At 38.0% G+C, this 14,974-nt stretch overlaps 2 protein-coding genes across 4 annotated transcripts; one reads left to right on the top strand and one right to left on the bottom strand.

Moving 5' to 3' along the window:
* Positions 1 to 597: 597 nt before the first annotated feature.
* On the top strand, positions 598 to 3,639 carry nagk (N-acetylglucosamine kinase). 2 transcript variants are annotated; one of them, XM_024288193.2, is made up of 11 exons: positions 598 to 782; positions 1,080 to 1,204; positions 1,563 to 1,647; positions 1,724 to 1,822; positions 1,899 to 2,040; positions 2,114 to 2,224; positions 2,297 to 2,409; positions 2,739 to 2,826; positions 2,904 to 3,001; positions 3,075 to 3,153; positions 3,246 to 3,639. In XM_024288193.2, the coding sequence occupies exons 2-11, from the start codon at positions 1,176 to 1,178 to the stop codon at positions 3,452 to 3,454; spliced, it is 1,053 nt and encodes a 350-aa protein (XP_024143961.1). In that variant the 5' UTR covers positions 598 to 782; positions 1,080 to 1,175; the 3' UTR covers positions 3,455 to 3,639. The 2 variants fall into 2 exon arrangements, with proteins under 2 accessions (XP_024143961.1, XP_024143960.1); XM_024288192.2 differs by having other exon boundaries at positions 1,036 to 1,204.
* Positions 3,640 to 5,734: 2,095 nt separating this feature from the next.
* paip2b (poly(A) binding protein interacting protein 2B) lies at positions 5,735 to 13,756 on the bottom strand. Of its 2 annotated transcripts, none has more exons than XM_024288150.2 (4): positions 13,493 to 13,756; positions 8,456 to 8,619; positions 7,312 to 7,494; positions 5,735 to 7,240 (listed from the first exon to the last, which is right to left on the bottom strand). In XM_024288150.2, exons 2-4 carry the CDS (start codon positions 8,606 to 8,608, stop codon positions 7,184 to 7,186), a joined length of 393 nt encoding a protein of 130 aa, XP_024143918.1. In that variant the 5' UTR covers positions 8,609 to 8,619; positions 13,493 to 13,756; the 3' UTR covers positions 5,735 to 7,183. The 2 variants fall into 2 exon arrangements, with proteins under 2 accessions (XP_024143918.1, XP_024143917.1); XM_024288149.2 differs by lacking the exon at positions 13,493 to 13,756 and adding an exon at positions 11,646 to 11,850.
* Positions 13,757 to 14,974: the final 1,218 nt, after the last annotated feature.

Genomic DNA, 14,974 nt, shown 5'->3' with positions numbered 1-14,974 from the left:
TCACATATTTCATTTATACTTGATTCTCTTACAAGAAATTAAAAAAAATCTGGAAAACTTTGGAAAATAAACCAAAATTGAAAGTAAATCGGAACACAATTTATGATATGAATCAAATTGTTGTTAAAATGAATCATTAATAAAATCTCAATACAGTATATTCATCAATAGTTTTAAAAAAAGGCAGACAAACAGGCCAATGTATGTCACTCAATTTCCTTGTATGAGTTGCGATCTGGCTCAAAACTGTATGGGTGGATTGCTGCAATATTGCACGCTTTTTGTGTGTTTGCTTGTTTTGTTTTGTTTTTTTAGCTGCAAAGTAACTTGGACACCACAAGTCCAGAAAAGACAGACACATCCAAGTTTTCAAAACACAGAGAATGTTTTAAACTTTATTAAATAAAATCAAGAATAGTCTGATAATTAGTGTGTTTAACTTTGTAAGAAGCTCCATAGCTTTCACTGGGTACGATTTTCCCCCCTCAGATGTATAAAATCAAGAATTTAAGTGTGGAATAAAATTTAAGCGTGCTCTTATTTTGACATGCAAGTAGACGTCCGGTTTGCTGCAGTCGCATTGATGCAGCTGCCTGCAGGAAGAGTAGGCTGCTCACGGCCAGCTCCCACCTCCTCATTCTTGTGTAACTTTCTTGATTTCAGCTCTGACCCGCTCACTTCCATCCAGCATTGAGGAGAAATTTAAACATTTAAATAAAGTTAATAAAAGTTAAAGAAAACAAGATTATCTTGACATCACTGGAGATCCTAATTAACACAAGGTAATTAAAAGCTACACTTAATGCAAACGTTCACCCACAGGTTTTTTAATGCAATAAATAAAATGATGAAATGACAAATATTGCATTCTGTATGTTTTTTTATCTAATCTGTTGGGTTTTTTTCTTTAACTTCATCTTTTTGTTCTATATAAGTCTTTAATTTGATAAAGTGATCGCTTAATTATCTGTAAAACGTATCCCCTTACAAACAACTCTCATTTTATTAGTAATTTTTTGTTTGCTTATGATTTAGTAACAGCAATGATTCATTTCCCTACTAAAAACTCTGCAAAGCAGCTCAGAGCTGCCATCTACTGGTCATTAAGCGGTATTGGGTAGTGTCAACTCTCGCGAGATTTGGAGTTTTCACCGGACCAAAACAGGAACTGTGACATGGCATCGGTGTTCGGCGGAGTTGAGGGGTAAGGATGACTTAAAAATGTCAAATAAAATATGTTTGCGCTTTAGTTGTTGAGTTATATGTGATTTTTGTGTAAATATAAAACGTGGCGTCAATTTGTCATTTTGAAAGTGGTGAAAAACGTAAAGCGTTGTCGCTGTTAGACGAAGTTTATTTAACTCGTGATCACTTGACACACCTTCTGAATCAGTGCCAGTTCAGCACTATCCACAAACATGCATGAATGACCTTAAAACGTTAATTTATGTATATAAATGACTACTTTGTGGAGATTTTTTTTTTTACTAATCGTGTCTTTTTTTGCATTGATGTGGTTTTATTTGTACTAAAAATACGAGTTTTGTTGTGTTTGGATGAAGGGGAGGAACCCACTCCAAAGCTGTGCTGCTGACAGCAGATGGGAGGGTTCTGGGTGAGGCGGTGGGACCGTGCACCAACCACTGGGTGAGCATCAGATTGACTTTTTCCCCCTAAAAAGTCCTCTCTTTGAATGAATTCTTCTCACATTTGCGTTTCACAGCTGGTCGGGAAGGACAAATGTATTGAAACGATCAACGAAATGGTTCAGAAAGCCAAAACGAGTGCGGGACTGGACCCGAACGCACCGCTGCGGTGTCTGGTTAGTTAATGGAAGTGTGGCGCTGAGATTGAAAATAAGCGGCGTGCTCTTAAGCGATTGTGTGTTGGTGTGACAGGGAATGTCTTTGAGTGGCGGTGAGCAGAAAGACGCCATAGAAAAACTGATCGCCGACATGAAGGAGCGCTTCCCCAACCTCAGTGAGCATTACTTCATCACCACAGATGCTGTCGGCGCCATGGCGACAGCCAGCGATCACGGTTAGTTGTTGTTTAGCATCCTTCCAAAACAAGTTTTATGTTTTTGTCAAACTTTCTTACATCCTCCTTTCAGGAGGCATTGTGCTGATATCTGGAACCGGCTCCAACTGCAAGCTGGTCAACCCCGATGGTTCGCAGAAAGGCTGCGGAGGCTGGGGTCACATGATGGGCGACGAAGGTTCAGGTAACCGCGTGGATGAAACCCAATAAATGGTCAATTTGCAGATAGCAATTTTTTTTTTTCTTTGCCCTGCAGCTTTCTGGATCGCTCATTTGGCTGTTAAGACGGTGTTTGACGCCAGAGACAAGCTGGCCCCGCCTCCCCATGACATCACACACGTCCAAAAAGCCATGGAGGAGTACTTTCAGGTCAGAACCATTAACAATTAAGCAGTGATTGGTTTCTATGGCAACCACCCTCACCAGTCAGGAGTGAGCTTGTTGGAAGTCCACACCCCCATCCCATTAAACATTAAAGGCATCTGATTGGTCCGTTTATAATTTAAATAAGTTGCGCAAAAAAGATGAAAAAATGTAGGATTAGCAATGTAGGATTCTGAGAAATATAAAGATTTATGATTATTTTTCAATAGAAGTCTACGGGATTTTGGCTTCTTCTTTGGAACATAAAGGGCGGGGTCACTCAGTCCAGTTCTCTATATACAGTCAGTGGTGTATAAACCCCTTTTCCGTGTCAGGTGTCGGATCTGATGGGGATGCTGCCTCACCTCTACAGAGACTTCAAGAAGTCCCACTTTGCAGGTTTCTGCAAAAAGTTGTCAGAAGGTAGACGACACACATGTTTTGTTTTTAATTTATTCATTTGTTGTCTTTAAATCAATTTAAACCATTTTGTGGTGAAGGTGCGGAGGCTGGGGATGCTCTGTGCCGCCACGTGTTCGTCCAGGCCGGGAGAGTGCTTGCTCGGCATGTGGAAGCGGTTCTCCCTGCAGCGCAGGAGGTAACACGAGATTTCCTCAAATCCGTTTTCCACAACGGATGAAAATATTTTCATTTTTTTTCCTCCTCTTTAGAAATTATTAAGCAGCGACCTCGGCGTGCCGATCCTGTGCGTGGGCTCCGTGTGGAAGAGTTGGTCTCTCCTGCAGCCGGGTCGGTTTTAGCTGCAAATCAGAACTTTTGTTTCAAATGTTTAAAAAATTATAAGAGCTGTTTTGAAATATTACAATTTTGGTCGTCTCCAGGGTTCACAGATGTGCTGGATCAGGCTGCCTCCTCTGGACAGCTGAAGGCCCGTTGCCATGGATACAGCCTCCTGAGTCTGCAGCACTCCTCTGCCCTCGGAGGGGCCTGTCTCGGTGCCCAGAGTTTGGGTGCCAGGATCGATTTGGATTACGCAGAAAATGCAAAAGTCTTCTACCAGCACACCTTCAGCAGCGGCCAGAAGCAATAGAGGCTGTTCCAAACGTTCAGCTTCCCGACTAATGAAGTTCTTTTACACTAGATTCATCCTAAATGCGCCACGTTTCAATGATTTTTTTATCATGTATGACATCTCTGATGTTTTTGTACTGCCAACCGAATTCTGCAATTTCCAACATTCCTGATTTATAATAAAAACATGAAGTTTTTTCATTACATGAATCTCTTTGTTTGATGAAGATTTGAAGATCTGCTGTAGCTCACACAAACACAGCTCAACGAGCGGAGATGTTGTGAAGCTCTGAATGATGTTGATGGACGGTTGAGCCCATATTCCAGGTGCTGAAGGAGGCTGCAGAGACGAGGCGATGCCGCGACTTCCTGTTTGAAGCTGCTTTCAAATCCAAAGTAACTGGAGCCAGATCAGTTCATCAGGTGACCACAAGAAAGTGAGTCGGTCCAGCTCGATATAAAACTTTATTAGTGTGGCTTCACACATTTTTGAGTTAGAATTAATGTCAACTATTTAAATTTTATTTGAGAGTAAAATCATGCTGACCTTTTGATTGATTGACAATGCCTCCACTGGATTTTTATATCAATATTTTAAACTGAGTGACAAAAAAAAAGATTTAAAATATGCTAAATTAATTAATTAATTTATTTTTTGTTTCATTTAACCTCAGCTTGAAATCGCTCAAAGTGAGATATCACCCAGAGATCATCTATATTTCATGAGTCCTCTCCACGGTGAAGTCGACAGATGAGTGGGACGTTCGCCACAGGGAAGGTCAGGTGGATGTTTTACTACTATAAAGATAAAAAAGACATTCCAGTCCCTGAAACCAACAACCTTTGATTTACAATGTTTTTAAGCTTTCGGGTCGGATCTTCCTAAGAGCCTTTAACCGCAGCACAAATCTATCATTCTGATAAATGTGTGATCTGTCAGAGATTCTCTCTTGTTGTTCCTGAGAATCCATGTAGCTTACAAAAACACATTTAGAAGTTGATTTCTTCTATGTTCCTTAAACTGGCGTTGCACAACTCCAAACCTATTCTGAGAAATTTGAGGGGGAAAAAAACTCTTGGGCATATTCCAAAAGTTTAAGGATACATTTTTCTTTTCCAAATGCATTTTTTTTTACAATTAAAAACAATCAAATAAAAATAAAATTTCTGCCAAACTCTGTTTATAATTTATTTGTTTTATATGAAAATGTCACCAACAATTCTGCAAATGTTTTACCATCTCTGGCAGATCACTCTACTGATATTCTATTTAATCTAAGACGTCAAAATAAAATGCTATAGCATGAAAAAGCAGTCATTTGTTGCTCCTCAGTTATTTCCTGAGGCACAACAGTTTTATTACATTAAAAACAGAATATTAAGAAAGTAAAAAGACGCTCGATTCAAGAAAAATGTCATTTCCTGTTTTTCAAGAAAAATGTTCTTTCTTTTTTAATTTTTCTTAACCCATTAGCAAGTTTTGGGGCTTTTTTTTCAAATTTGAAGAATTTTGGACTCATTTCTAGTGACATGTAGTGAAATATAAATTGTTTGTTGTTCTTTTCTGCAGCAGTGTAGTATTTTCCTAAGTGACCCTTGAATCTTCCGCACTCTGATCAGATACTGGTTAGGCGGACAGGATTTTATATCTGCCGGGGACACCAGTGAAGATGAAAAAAATAACTATAAAAATTATAAATAAATGTTTTGTAATCTGGTAACACGTCTAGTAAACAGCAACAAATTAAACAAAAAACTTTATTTTTTTAGATCAACATTTAGCGTCAAATATAATTAGGGGATTTTTACTCTAAAAGTAATTTGATTACCTTTAAAACATAGAAAGATGATAACGAGATTATGTATGAGGGCTGGGGAAAGTCAGCTTCTCCACAAGAGGGCAGCAGAGTGTCACTGACAAGATCATGTAAACCTCTTTAGGTCAGAAAAGTTCCATCTCTTGTGCTGCATTCTTAATCCATTATACTCCTCCAAGTAAAAGCAAATTTGATGTTAACATTTTTTAAATGCCAAAGATTCAATGACATCCATTCAGCCGAACTCCACAGAAACTTAGTCCCTCCAGCAGGTTCTGGGTCTTCCCTGGGTGGGACAGCCTGACACCACCTCCCACAGGGAGGTGTCTGATTTAGGTGGAGGAGCAGCAGCTCAACTCTGACCTCAAGTGACTGAGCTCTTCATAGCTTGTCCAGTGTGAACCCACGTTTAGCCTGTTCTCGAACGCTTGTCACATGACCAGTGTGAACGTAGCTTAAAAGAATCAACAATCCAGAGCGTGTTTGTCTTTAGCATCTTTATTCATCTTTTTTCATTATTTTTATTTGTACTGAAATCAATACTCTGAACCTTTTCTTCTCTTTAAAACAGCTTCTGTCATCTAAGTCGGGGAGGAAAAAAAAAAAAAAAAAAAACAAAAGACGTATTTCCTCATGTGGTACAATCCACCTGGCGGGCATTCCGATCGGCCTCTTCGGGGTGTCATTTGACAGCTGTGGTCCAACACTGAGGGGAAATTCCACCTTAAATGACGACTGTTTGGAGCGCTGTCCAGCACCGGTCCAGTGTTAGTGAACTCAACACCAGGAAGTGAAAACCTGTTAACACAATTGACCTAAGAAAAAATGGCTCATCTTTTTTTTTGTTTGTTTTTTTAAAGACCACTTTCTGACTCTTCTCATTTACTCTGAATTTAATGATCAAAAACAGATGGATGCCTCAGTGACCACAAAGATTTCATCAACAGAAAAATCCTCAGAGAGGACAAAAAGAATTGCAGGAGCAATACTGCATTATGGTTTCTCCTGGAGGCTGAAAGCCGACTTGGATTTGGACGTTTGATGTGCTGGAGGCGGAGAGAGGCAGCGTCCCTTCGCCCTGAACCAGAAAAACCAACGGATCAAAACCTCGTATGTACAAACTCAAAGCATGATTTCAAAGACTTAGAAGCTCTGCTCTTAAACACTGTTCTCAAAGATAGACTTGGGGGGTTTCCACTTAAACTGGAATCATTTTAAGCCACAAAAGCCTGTCTGCTGGATTGAAAAGGTGTAGGGAGGGGGCGGCGCGGGTGGACGTACGAGACCCCGCCCTCTTTAGATGCACAAAAAGCTGTGACGCGTGGGGGAACGGATGGCGCCGCAGAGCAGCGGCAGAAACTCAAGTCAAGTCTCCTGGAATGTAAGTACTTCTCCAACCTCCACGACACAGAAGCCTTCGACCTATTGCTGATGTTGGTGTTCCCAAAAGTAGAAAGCCTAAAAAATAATGTGAGTTTTTTCTTATTAATCTCCTTAAAAAATAAATTTTTGTGATCTGAACTTTTGAAGTTTATTACTGTCCTCACTCCTGGGTAGCTGCCACAGTTCCGAGGAAACTTGCGTGAGATCTGCGCGCTCTGTTGGCGTGAATACAAGGGGAAATGCGACCATGAGCTAGCTAGCGCCTGCTGTAGGGCAGTGCTGGTATGACACCCCCCCTCGACCCCTGTTCACAACGTCCCTCCTTTTACAAGAAACAGGAAATAAAAAAATTAAAGGGCAAAAAAAAAAAAGAAGAAAAAAGAAATCCCCCCCACCCCCCAACTGGGCCTGCCAACACGCCACTGATTTCAAGAGTGGATGTGTGTGCGGTTGAATCAGTGTGTGTGTGCAGCCGTGGCCACAAGAGTCTCTGATAACGTGTGAGGACTGGTGTGCGTGTGGAAGCTCCATGGGGGTGAGGGCGACTCCTAGTATTTCTTCCCCGGAACGAACTCCTTTGCCTCGGGATTCAAGATGCTCTTCCTCTGTAAAGACGGGAGAAATGATTCAGATCTTCGTGGACATGGATGACCATCGAGCGCGTTTATGAACTCACCGCCACCTCCTCCAGGTTGCTGTGGTGGTCGCTGACCGACAGACCGTTGAGCTGCTGCTGCAGCTGGCCCACTCCCTGGTTGTTGAGGTCGCGTGAAGGAATGAACCAATCCTGGTCCTCCTCTTCCAGCATTTCCTGGAAGCAGCGCTCCAAGAACTCCTGCTCCAGCAGCTCCTCTTCCACCTGATGAGTGAAGGCAGAGGACTGAGTTAACCAAAACGACCATTACAACACCCGAACAAGCTACCAGGAACAGCAAACGACTTCATCATTTACACTGTTAAAGTTCAGCACAGATGCTTCAACATCTACATACGACGTTCTGGTGTCAGAATAGATTTCCATTGGAATCCAGTTTCTAGAATCCTAAAAGCAGAAATGTATCCAAACAAAAGCTGATGACCTGATTTAGGATAGAATAGATAAAATAGATTAAGATGGATATGGTTGATTCAATAAAATAGGATTAATAAAGTAGATTAAATGGATTTGGATGGATTTAGAGGTTATAAAATCAATTAAAACAGATTATGAGAATTTAAGAGATAAGATAAATTAAGATGAACTGGACCAAATAGATTAGGATATTTAGATAGATGAGAGAATAAATATTGGATAGCTGGGGAAAAAGAAAAACCAGAAAAGGTAGGTATTATGGGACATCACTAGTTGGATGTGGACCTTTTAGTTTTAATAAAAGAGTCATTCAAGTATCGGCATGGTGGCGCAGTGGTTAGCACTCAAGGCCCCTGGGGGGCCTAAACCAAAATCACCAGTGGGGACCTTTCGTCAAATGTCATCATCCAATCAGCGATATCTCATTATACCTACCTTTTCCGGATTCTTCTTGTGTTTAATTTAACAGTACAATTTGATTTCTGAAAAATTATTTTCCAAAATATTTCATTTTTATTTTGTTTCATTTTTTTAATTGAGTTTTAATGTCTGGAATTTTGTTTTGATTTCTAAAGTGTCATTTTTTTTTACTGTTGTTGTGATCTTTAATGTTTTTCAGTTGAGTGATTTACACTTCAAGGACCAACGTAGAAATTTCATAAGGAGACAAAATGACGATACTAAACTAATACGTGAACAGAGGAAAAACACTGGCAGCCGTGTAAACAGAGTCAGCACGAGAGCCCACCTGTCTGTTATACTCCTCCTCGTTCTCCATCCACATGTACTCGGCAAAGGGGTTGTCGGTGCCCTCTCCTCCGTGCCCGTTGGCCACCGGCTCCTTTCCTTCCTTTCCCGGTGCGCCACCTCCTGGTGTTTTGGCCAACTCTGGACCACTCATCTCAGCTGGTTCTGAAGGAGGACGCAGGTACAAAATAATTGGGTGTTAGCTGACACTAGAACAAAGTACAGTCCAGCACTAGGGTTTCAATTACAAAAATATGTATAAGGTCTGACGCCTGTTCTCGAAACTATTTCCATTAAACCTATTTGAAATTTTCTAAAATAGAGTGGAAGTTCTCAAAAGTTTTCCACTGAGTTTTTGGTTTTTAGTCCGGTCTGACCACTTTTTTACTCTGTGTAAACAAGTGTGGAAAATCCTCAGAAATGACAGAAAACCAGCGACAAGAAAATGAACATGTCAAATTTGCTCCAAAATCTCACATGAAACCCCAGAACATTCAAATCCATGAAACATTTGGTACCTGCAGATGCATCAAACAACCTCCAGGTGTTATGAGCATTTGACGTTTTAATGTCAAACAGAAGTAACTTGACCTAGCATCAGCTAAAAACTAGCGGCCACTTTTCTCACAGTCAGAAATAATTTAGGTTGACATAAATGACTAAAGAACTTATTTATTAATTTATGAATTCTTCTGTGTTAAATAATAATCAGGAATAACTTTCAGCTAAAATGACTTCAAACTAGTACAGATGTGGTCACCCCGCCTCAAAAATCTTGTCAAATGCGATGCTTATCTGGTATTTTTCTGCATTCCACCTTAAGGTATATGCAAGCATGATCTGATGATTTAATATAAGCACCAAAACAACCAGAAAGCAGAACATTTCCAGGAAACAATGCTAGATTCTGCTGCAACAAACTAAGGGAAGAAAGTAAACAGTGTTCAGGGAGTGAAATTTTAAGGAGGAAATGAAATTCTAAAAGTACAATTTTTTGGTTCCTCTTTTCCAAATAACTGCTTTTATCTTCCCTTGGTGCATATTTCCTAAAAATACCCAAATCCTTCAGGGTTTTTGCACTTTATTTGTACCACCAGAAAAATTCCAGTTAAAAAAAAACAACAAAAAAACAACCAAGTCCTTTACATTTTTGTTTTAATACGCATTTTTTTATTTGTCAACTAAGGTACTTTTTTCATTTTGGTAGCTTGAAATAAATCAATTCCAAGTCCAAAGATCAGCATAAAGAAGCATTAAATCCCACAGAATGTGTTCATTTCACATGCTAGAAAAATCTGTTTAAAGATGTTCTGCCCTCACTGTTGTGTCTGATTTTTGAGCTTTAAAACAAACTGTCCTGATATAAATCCTAATAGTTTAAAATATTAAATATACAAACAAGAATGAAAACACATCAGTGGCCACTATGACAGAAATACTTACAGTTATGACCTTATTCTACAAATTAACCGCTAAACACACCGTAACTTCAGAATGGAGAGTGTGACAGAGGAAAAAAAAAAAGGGGTTTTGGAAAACTGAGTTTCATGGTCAGCCTGATGCAACAACATACAACATGTTTGCAATATTTGACTTTCAGGCCCTGAAATTTTTCAGGCACTTGCATTTCCAACCTCAAAGAAGAAAAGTTAAGTAATCCAGTATTCCCAATGTTGAGAGAAGGAAAAAAAAAAAAAAACATCTTAAGGCTGTTGCATTGTTTACTCTAAACATCAGTAGAGACTGAATTAGCATGAGTAATCCAACTAGGTTTGTAAACCAAAAAGAGGTGTGTCTGTTTATGTCTGCGGGCTCCAATAGTCTGTTGATGATCCAGAGCAACAGTTTATGCAGAGGAAATAGGTTCCACTGGATTCAGAGCAGCTTAAAACTGTTTATCTTAAAGGCGGAAGACTTTTGATCCATTTTAAAAGTGTTCCCAGTGCTTTTTTAATTATGATTGTGCTATTTTTAGCCAATATCTATAAATATGTTGTTTTTCTACAATATAGTTTCTGCGGAGCGGTGGTAGTTCATTAGAAATTGGCTTCCAAGCGGCTTTCATTACCCATTCACACACTCCAAGCTAGCATTACAGGTGTAACAAAAATTGGTAATATCGGAGCTATCCAGACGTACAGTTTTTAGCCAGATGTCAACTCAGACGGGCAAAACAAAGACGTACACAAATCTATTTGTTTGCAAGTGGATGCATCCAAACTGGAACTTTTGTCTGCTCTTGATTCACAATGATTTGACTAAACAAATACTCAATAATAACATTTTAAGTTAATTTTCTTCATTAAAGTCCTCCATTATGAGAAAAATCCCAAAAGAACACGTCAAAAACAACATTTTCTTTGCACTGGGTCTTTACAAGCTTCTCATTACTATAGGTTTTAAGTAAATTTGTGAGAGAAACTTGTCAAACCCGATTAGAAAAGTGGGAGAGAAAAAATGGATCCATCCCACTAATGACATAGTATGTTTTGCAGCTGAAACTGATGAGCCAATGATAATAAAAACTATTCAAATAAAAAAAATAAAAAATATATTATGCACAAATATAAGCAAATGAAATTTAGTGGGGGTTTTTTTAAGAAAGGGGGAAAACTAAAAAAAGAAAGAAAGAAAGAAACGCTTGTGAAAAACAAAATGTTCCTAAAAATGACGCAAACTCTTAAACTAGCATAATAAACGACTCACTTAAAGATTACGCGACGCAACCGTAAAGCTTTGAAGCCATTCGTCTTCGTGGCTTAGTGTGCTAACGAGCTAGTCAGGTGTGCAGGCCCACCTGGATAGCCTTAGCAATGCTAAGCGGCTAAAGCACGGCCGCTGCAGACACACGTAACAGCGCTGTCAATGAAACAGGCCTAAGGTGTTAGCTACCCCCGCAACAACAAAGGGTAACGCTCGGTACGTTTTCCCCTAGCAAAAACCACAACAGCAGCTACTCTATTGAACGATAAACAAATAGCAGATAACACTAACTACATGTCAACACAATTAAAGTTTAAATTCGGTGTCGGTTTTAGTGTCTGGGGCCAAACAAAGTGGGTTGTGCTCTGAGGTTAGCTAGCTGCTAAAGAAGCGTGGCAGCATCCCTGAAGCAGGTCAACAAAACAAGCTCGCGGATTAAAACCGTATCCGAAGCGAAACACGACATGCCACAAACGAGGTCACTTTACCTGGCATGGTGCTGGTGCTGTTTACCTCAAAGTGTTTTGTAAGTTTAAGTGCACAACGGAGAGTGCGTTCTCGTCGTTTCTCCAGTGGAGGCTTGTTGTTTTTTTCTCCTCTCTATCAGTGCTGCGAGTCAGCGGGGCTCGGGTTAGCTAAGTCCCGTTAGCTTACGTGCTACCCTTACGGAGCTCGACCAGTCACGTGGTCTGGGGGGCGTTCGCGGACTATATAGCAGTGTGGCGACGTGTCGAAATTTTGCAACTCCTTGACAAAACATTAAAAATTACTTAAAAAAAACAAGAGTATTATTTTTAATATATTAAAATATTATTTACGCATTTTTATGTTAAAACAAAAAGACTAACGTACAGAAAACTAAATTTAAATGCTAATTTAAGACTACTTTTAGTTTAAATAACCACTTTAACGCAATTAAACAGCTGGAAAAACTGACACATTCAGAATGAACTTATGACAGATACAAAATAGTAGCTGCAGAACAACATCTGCTAGTTTTTAAAACAATATTTTCAGTTTTTTTCCTCCCTTGAGGCCACTTTAGCACATTTAGATAATGACTTCCACACTCAAAGAGTCTGTTCAGAAGCTCAAACTCACACTAAATCACGTTCACTCATCCCATTATGTCCATTCTGAATTTAAAACTAATTTTTAAAGTTTTCAGCTGGGATTCAGTTTGCATTTTTAGATGATATTCTTTAACACTACATATTTTTAACAAAATAAGACCTTTTTTTGATGTAAAAGTGATTGATATTAACTACACAAACTGATGTTTAATATCTAGCTGCTAAAATAGAACAATGATCCATCTCAAATCATTAGCTGCAAAAAAATAACAAGTAAACATGTAAACAATAAATATAAATCCAATTTTTTCCACTTAATTTTAGAATATATTTGACACAGACAAAAAAGACCAAATTATAAGATTTAGAAAGATAAAAAATAAAATAAAGTTTGAAAAAAACAAGAAATAAAATCAATACTATTACAGATTCTGCAAAACAGTAAACAATTAGATCATTTCTAATCAACTCTTACTACTTCTGCTTTTATTCCACATTTAGCAACACTTTGACTTCCTGTTTGAAGCTCTTCCAAAATAAAAACTAACACAAACCAGGTCAGATACCAAAAAAAACTGTTGTTTGAAAAAGCTTCTAAGTTGAAGACATATCGTGTCTGCTCCTCTCTATTCTGATGCATTCACTTGTAGATAGATGACCCATGTATGTTTTCCTCATCCAAGCTGGCACTGATAATGTTAGGTTGAGCTTATGACTAAAAAGATTTTTTTAAAAGAGGATCCTGTGATTTAAATACTTTAAGCATCAATGGATTTAATTATTTGAATTATGTTTCCATTTAGATATTAAAATATATACAGGAACGTGAAAAGAAGAAATATCAATCTGTTATTTATATTTATCAAATGTGTTTTTCCCAAGACCTCGTTTTAAAAAAGCTGAGAAAAGGTCCCTGAATGCACCACGTCAACCCCAGAAAATGAATAATAAAGAAATATAAGGCACCAATTAATATAGTTTTGCACAATTTTAGCAATTGACTGTACTAAAATTAAGTGCAGTTTATCACATTATAACTCTAAGAAGTTGAGAAGTGGATTTATTATTGATAATTCTTTCTTTTTAGGCTGATATTTTAGCTTTTCTGTTTTAGATTCAGTCGATTATTTGAGGGAAAAGGGTGCATGTGGAAGAAAGGCTTCACATTTCTGCACATATATTCGTTTTTTACTCATTTATATTCCCTTTAGGTTAGTTTCCTCTTTTAAAGAACCAATAAAAGCAGTAAATAAAACACTCACCGCTGAACTTCAAGTCCAAAGGAGGGGGGCTCTGTAAACCAGCTGGCTGTTGGGTAAACGGCTGTTCCCCGCTCCCAATGTCACCGGAAAGCCGGTCTATCAATGTGTTTCTGAATTACCGCCGCTTAGAAAAACCGGAGCGTGTCCCGTCTGTTCGTTTTTTGGTGGCATTCAAGTAAAAAAAATCATAAATCCACCGTTTTTCCGTCCAAAACGTTGAGAGGAAAAAAGCGATGTGTCGTAGTCGCGCTTGTCCAGCTGTACCTATCACTTATTGGTGGAGGCGCACGTCAATCAAGGCGGAACGCTTACGCTATTGGTCGAAGAGTGGCCACGCCCCGCCTCCCTGCTCCATTCACGAAAGTAAACAAAATAAAGCCAGTTTATGATTATTTTCTTCCTGTTTTTACCAAGCTGATTTCAGGATTAAATTCCAACAATTTATTCCCTATTTTAAAACAAAATAATTTACAAAATAATTTACTATTAGTACAAATTTTACATTCATAAAAGTGGACATATTTTAGAAATGTTTATAACAAATAATTTGTGCTTTAACGTGTTCAGTTTTTTGAGTGATTAATGAATTAAGACCTGTAATAATTAATTTAATTGATCTATTTTTAATCGGACATATTAGTTGCTGCAAATGGCCACATTTTTAGATATTTTCATTTAAATTTGTGACATGGGGGCCAGTAAAAGGTCAAAATACAACTTTAAATAAGTTGTTTTATGACGTTTTTTATACCCCATACAATTACATCACCAAAATATATTTTTACGTCTTGAACAATGAATTAATCAAATAATTAAAATAAACAAACCACATCAGTGCTCTAAATTTACCAATCAAAACTAGTTGGAACACTTTTCTGAGCAATTCAAAGAATATTGACCACAAACTTTGTATTAATAGCATCAATAATGTATGACAACATCAATATTCATAAGCAATACATTTTTTAACCACTAAAATGTAGGCATTTTTGAATGAATCAAGAAAATAGATCGTTTAGAGGAAAAATTAAATATTGAAAGAATCAAATTTGGAGTCTAAAAGTAGAAAACAACTTCCATAAACTCCAAAAACTGAATTTTAATAAAGTAAAAAAGACCCTTAATTGAAGGAAAAATGTCAAAATGTATCCTAGCAACAAAAATAAAAGCTTTTAAAAGAAAAATAATCTTTGCTTAAGAAAATATATATTAAAATATATTCTTAAAGAAAGAATTCTTGGTAAGACTATTTTCTTGCCCCACTGGCATTATAATCTATATACTGTATATATTTTTATTATATTTTAAGACCTTTTTAACATTTTCTCAAGATTTTTTTTGTCTATGTTTCCTCTGCCGACTGAACATACACATACATCACAGCTTGTTATGGTAGAGAACACTTTAACAGGTCTGTGTCAACTGTAGAAGGTCATTTATGAAGTATCACATCTCCACAAACTATCCACCCAGTACTCTGCT

This window comes from Oryzias melastigma, linkage group LG18, assembly GCF_002922805.2.
Source record: "Oryzias melastigma strain HK-1 linkage group LG18, ASM292280v2, whole genome shotgun sequence".
NCBI lineage: Eukaryota > Metazoa > Chordata > Actinopteri > Beloniformes > Adrianichthyidae > Oryzias > Oryzias melastigma.
Note: the sequence above shows the minus strand (reverse complement) of the source record. Positions and strands in the feature narration are given on the sequence as shown.

Coding starts and splice junctions, on each gene's coding strand:
- paip2b (XM_024288149.2), bottom strand. Junction 7,495..8,455: donor AGGAGGAGTATAACAGACAG/GTGGGCTCTCGT, acceptor TTCACTCATCAG/GTGGAAGAGGAGCTGCTGGA. Junction 7,241..7,311: donor GCAACCTGGAGGAGGTGGCG/GTGAGTTCATAA, acceptor CCGTCTTTACAG/AGGAAGAGCATCTTGAATCC.
- nagk (XM_024288193.2), top strand. CDS start 1,176: ATGGCATCGGTGTTCGGCGGAGTTGAGGG. Junction 2,225..2,296: donor GATGGGCGACGAAGGTTCAG/GTAACCGCGTGG, acceptor TTTGCCCTGCAG/CTTTCTGGATCGCTCATTTG. Junction 2,827..2,903: donor CTGCAAAAAGTTGTCAGAAG/GTAGACGACACA, acceptor TTTGTGGTGAAG/GTGCGGAGGCTGGGGATGCT.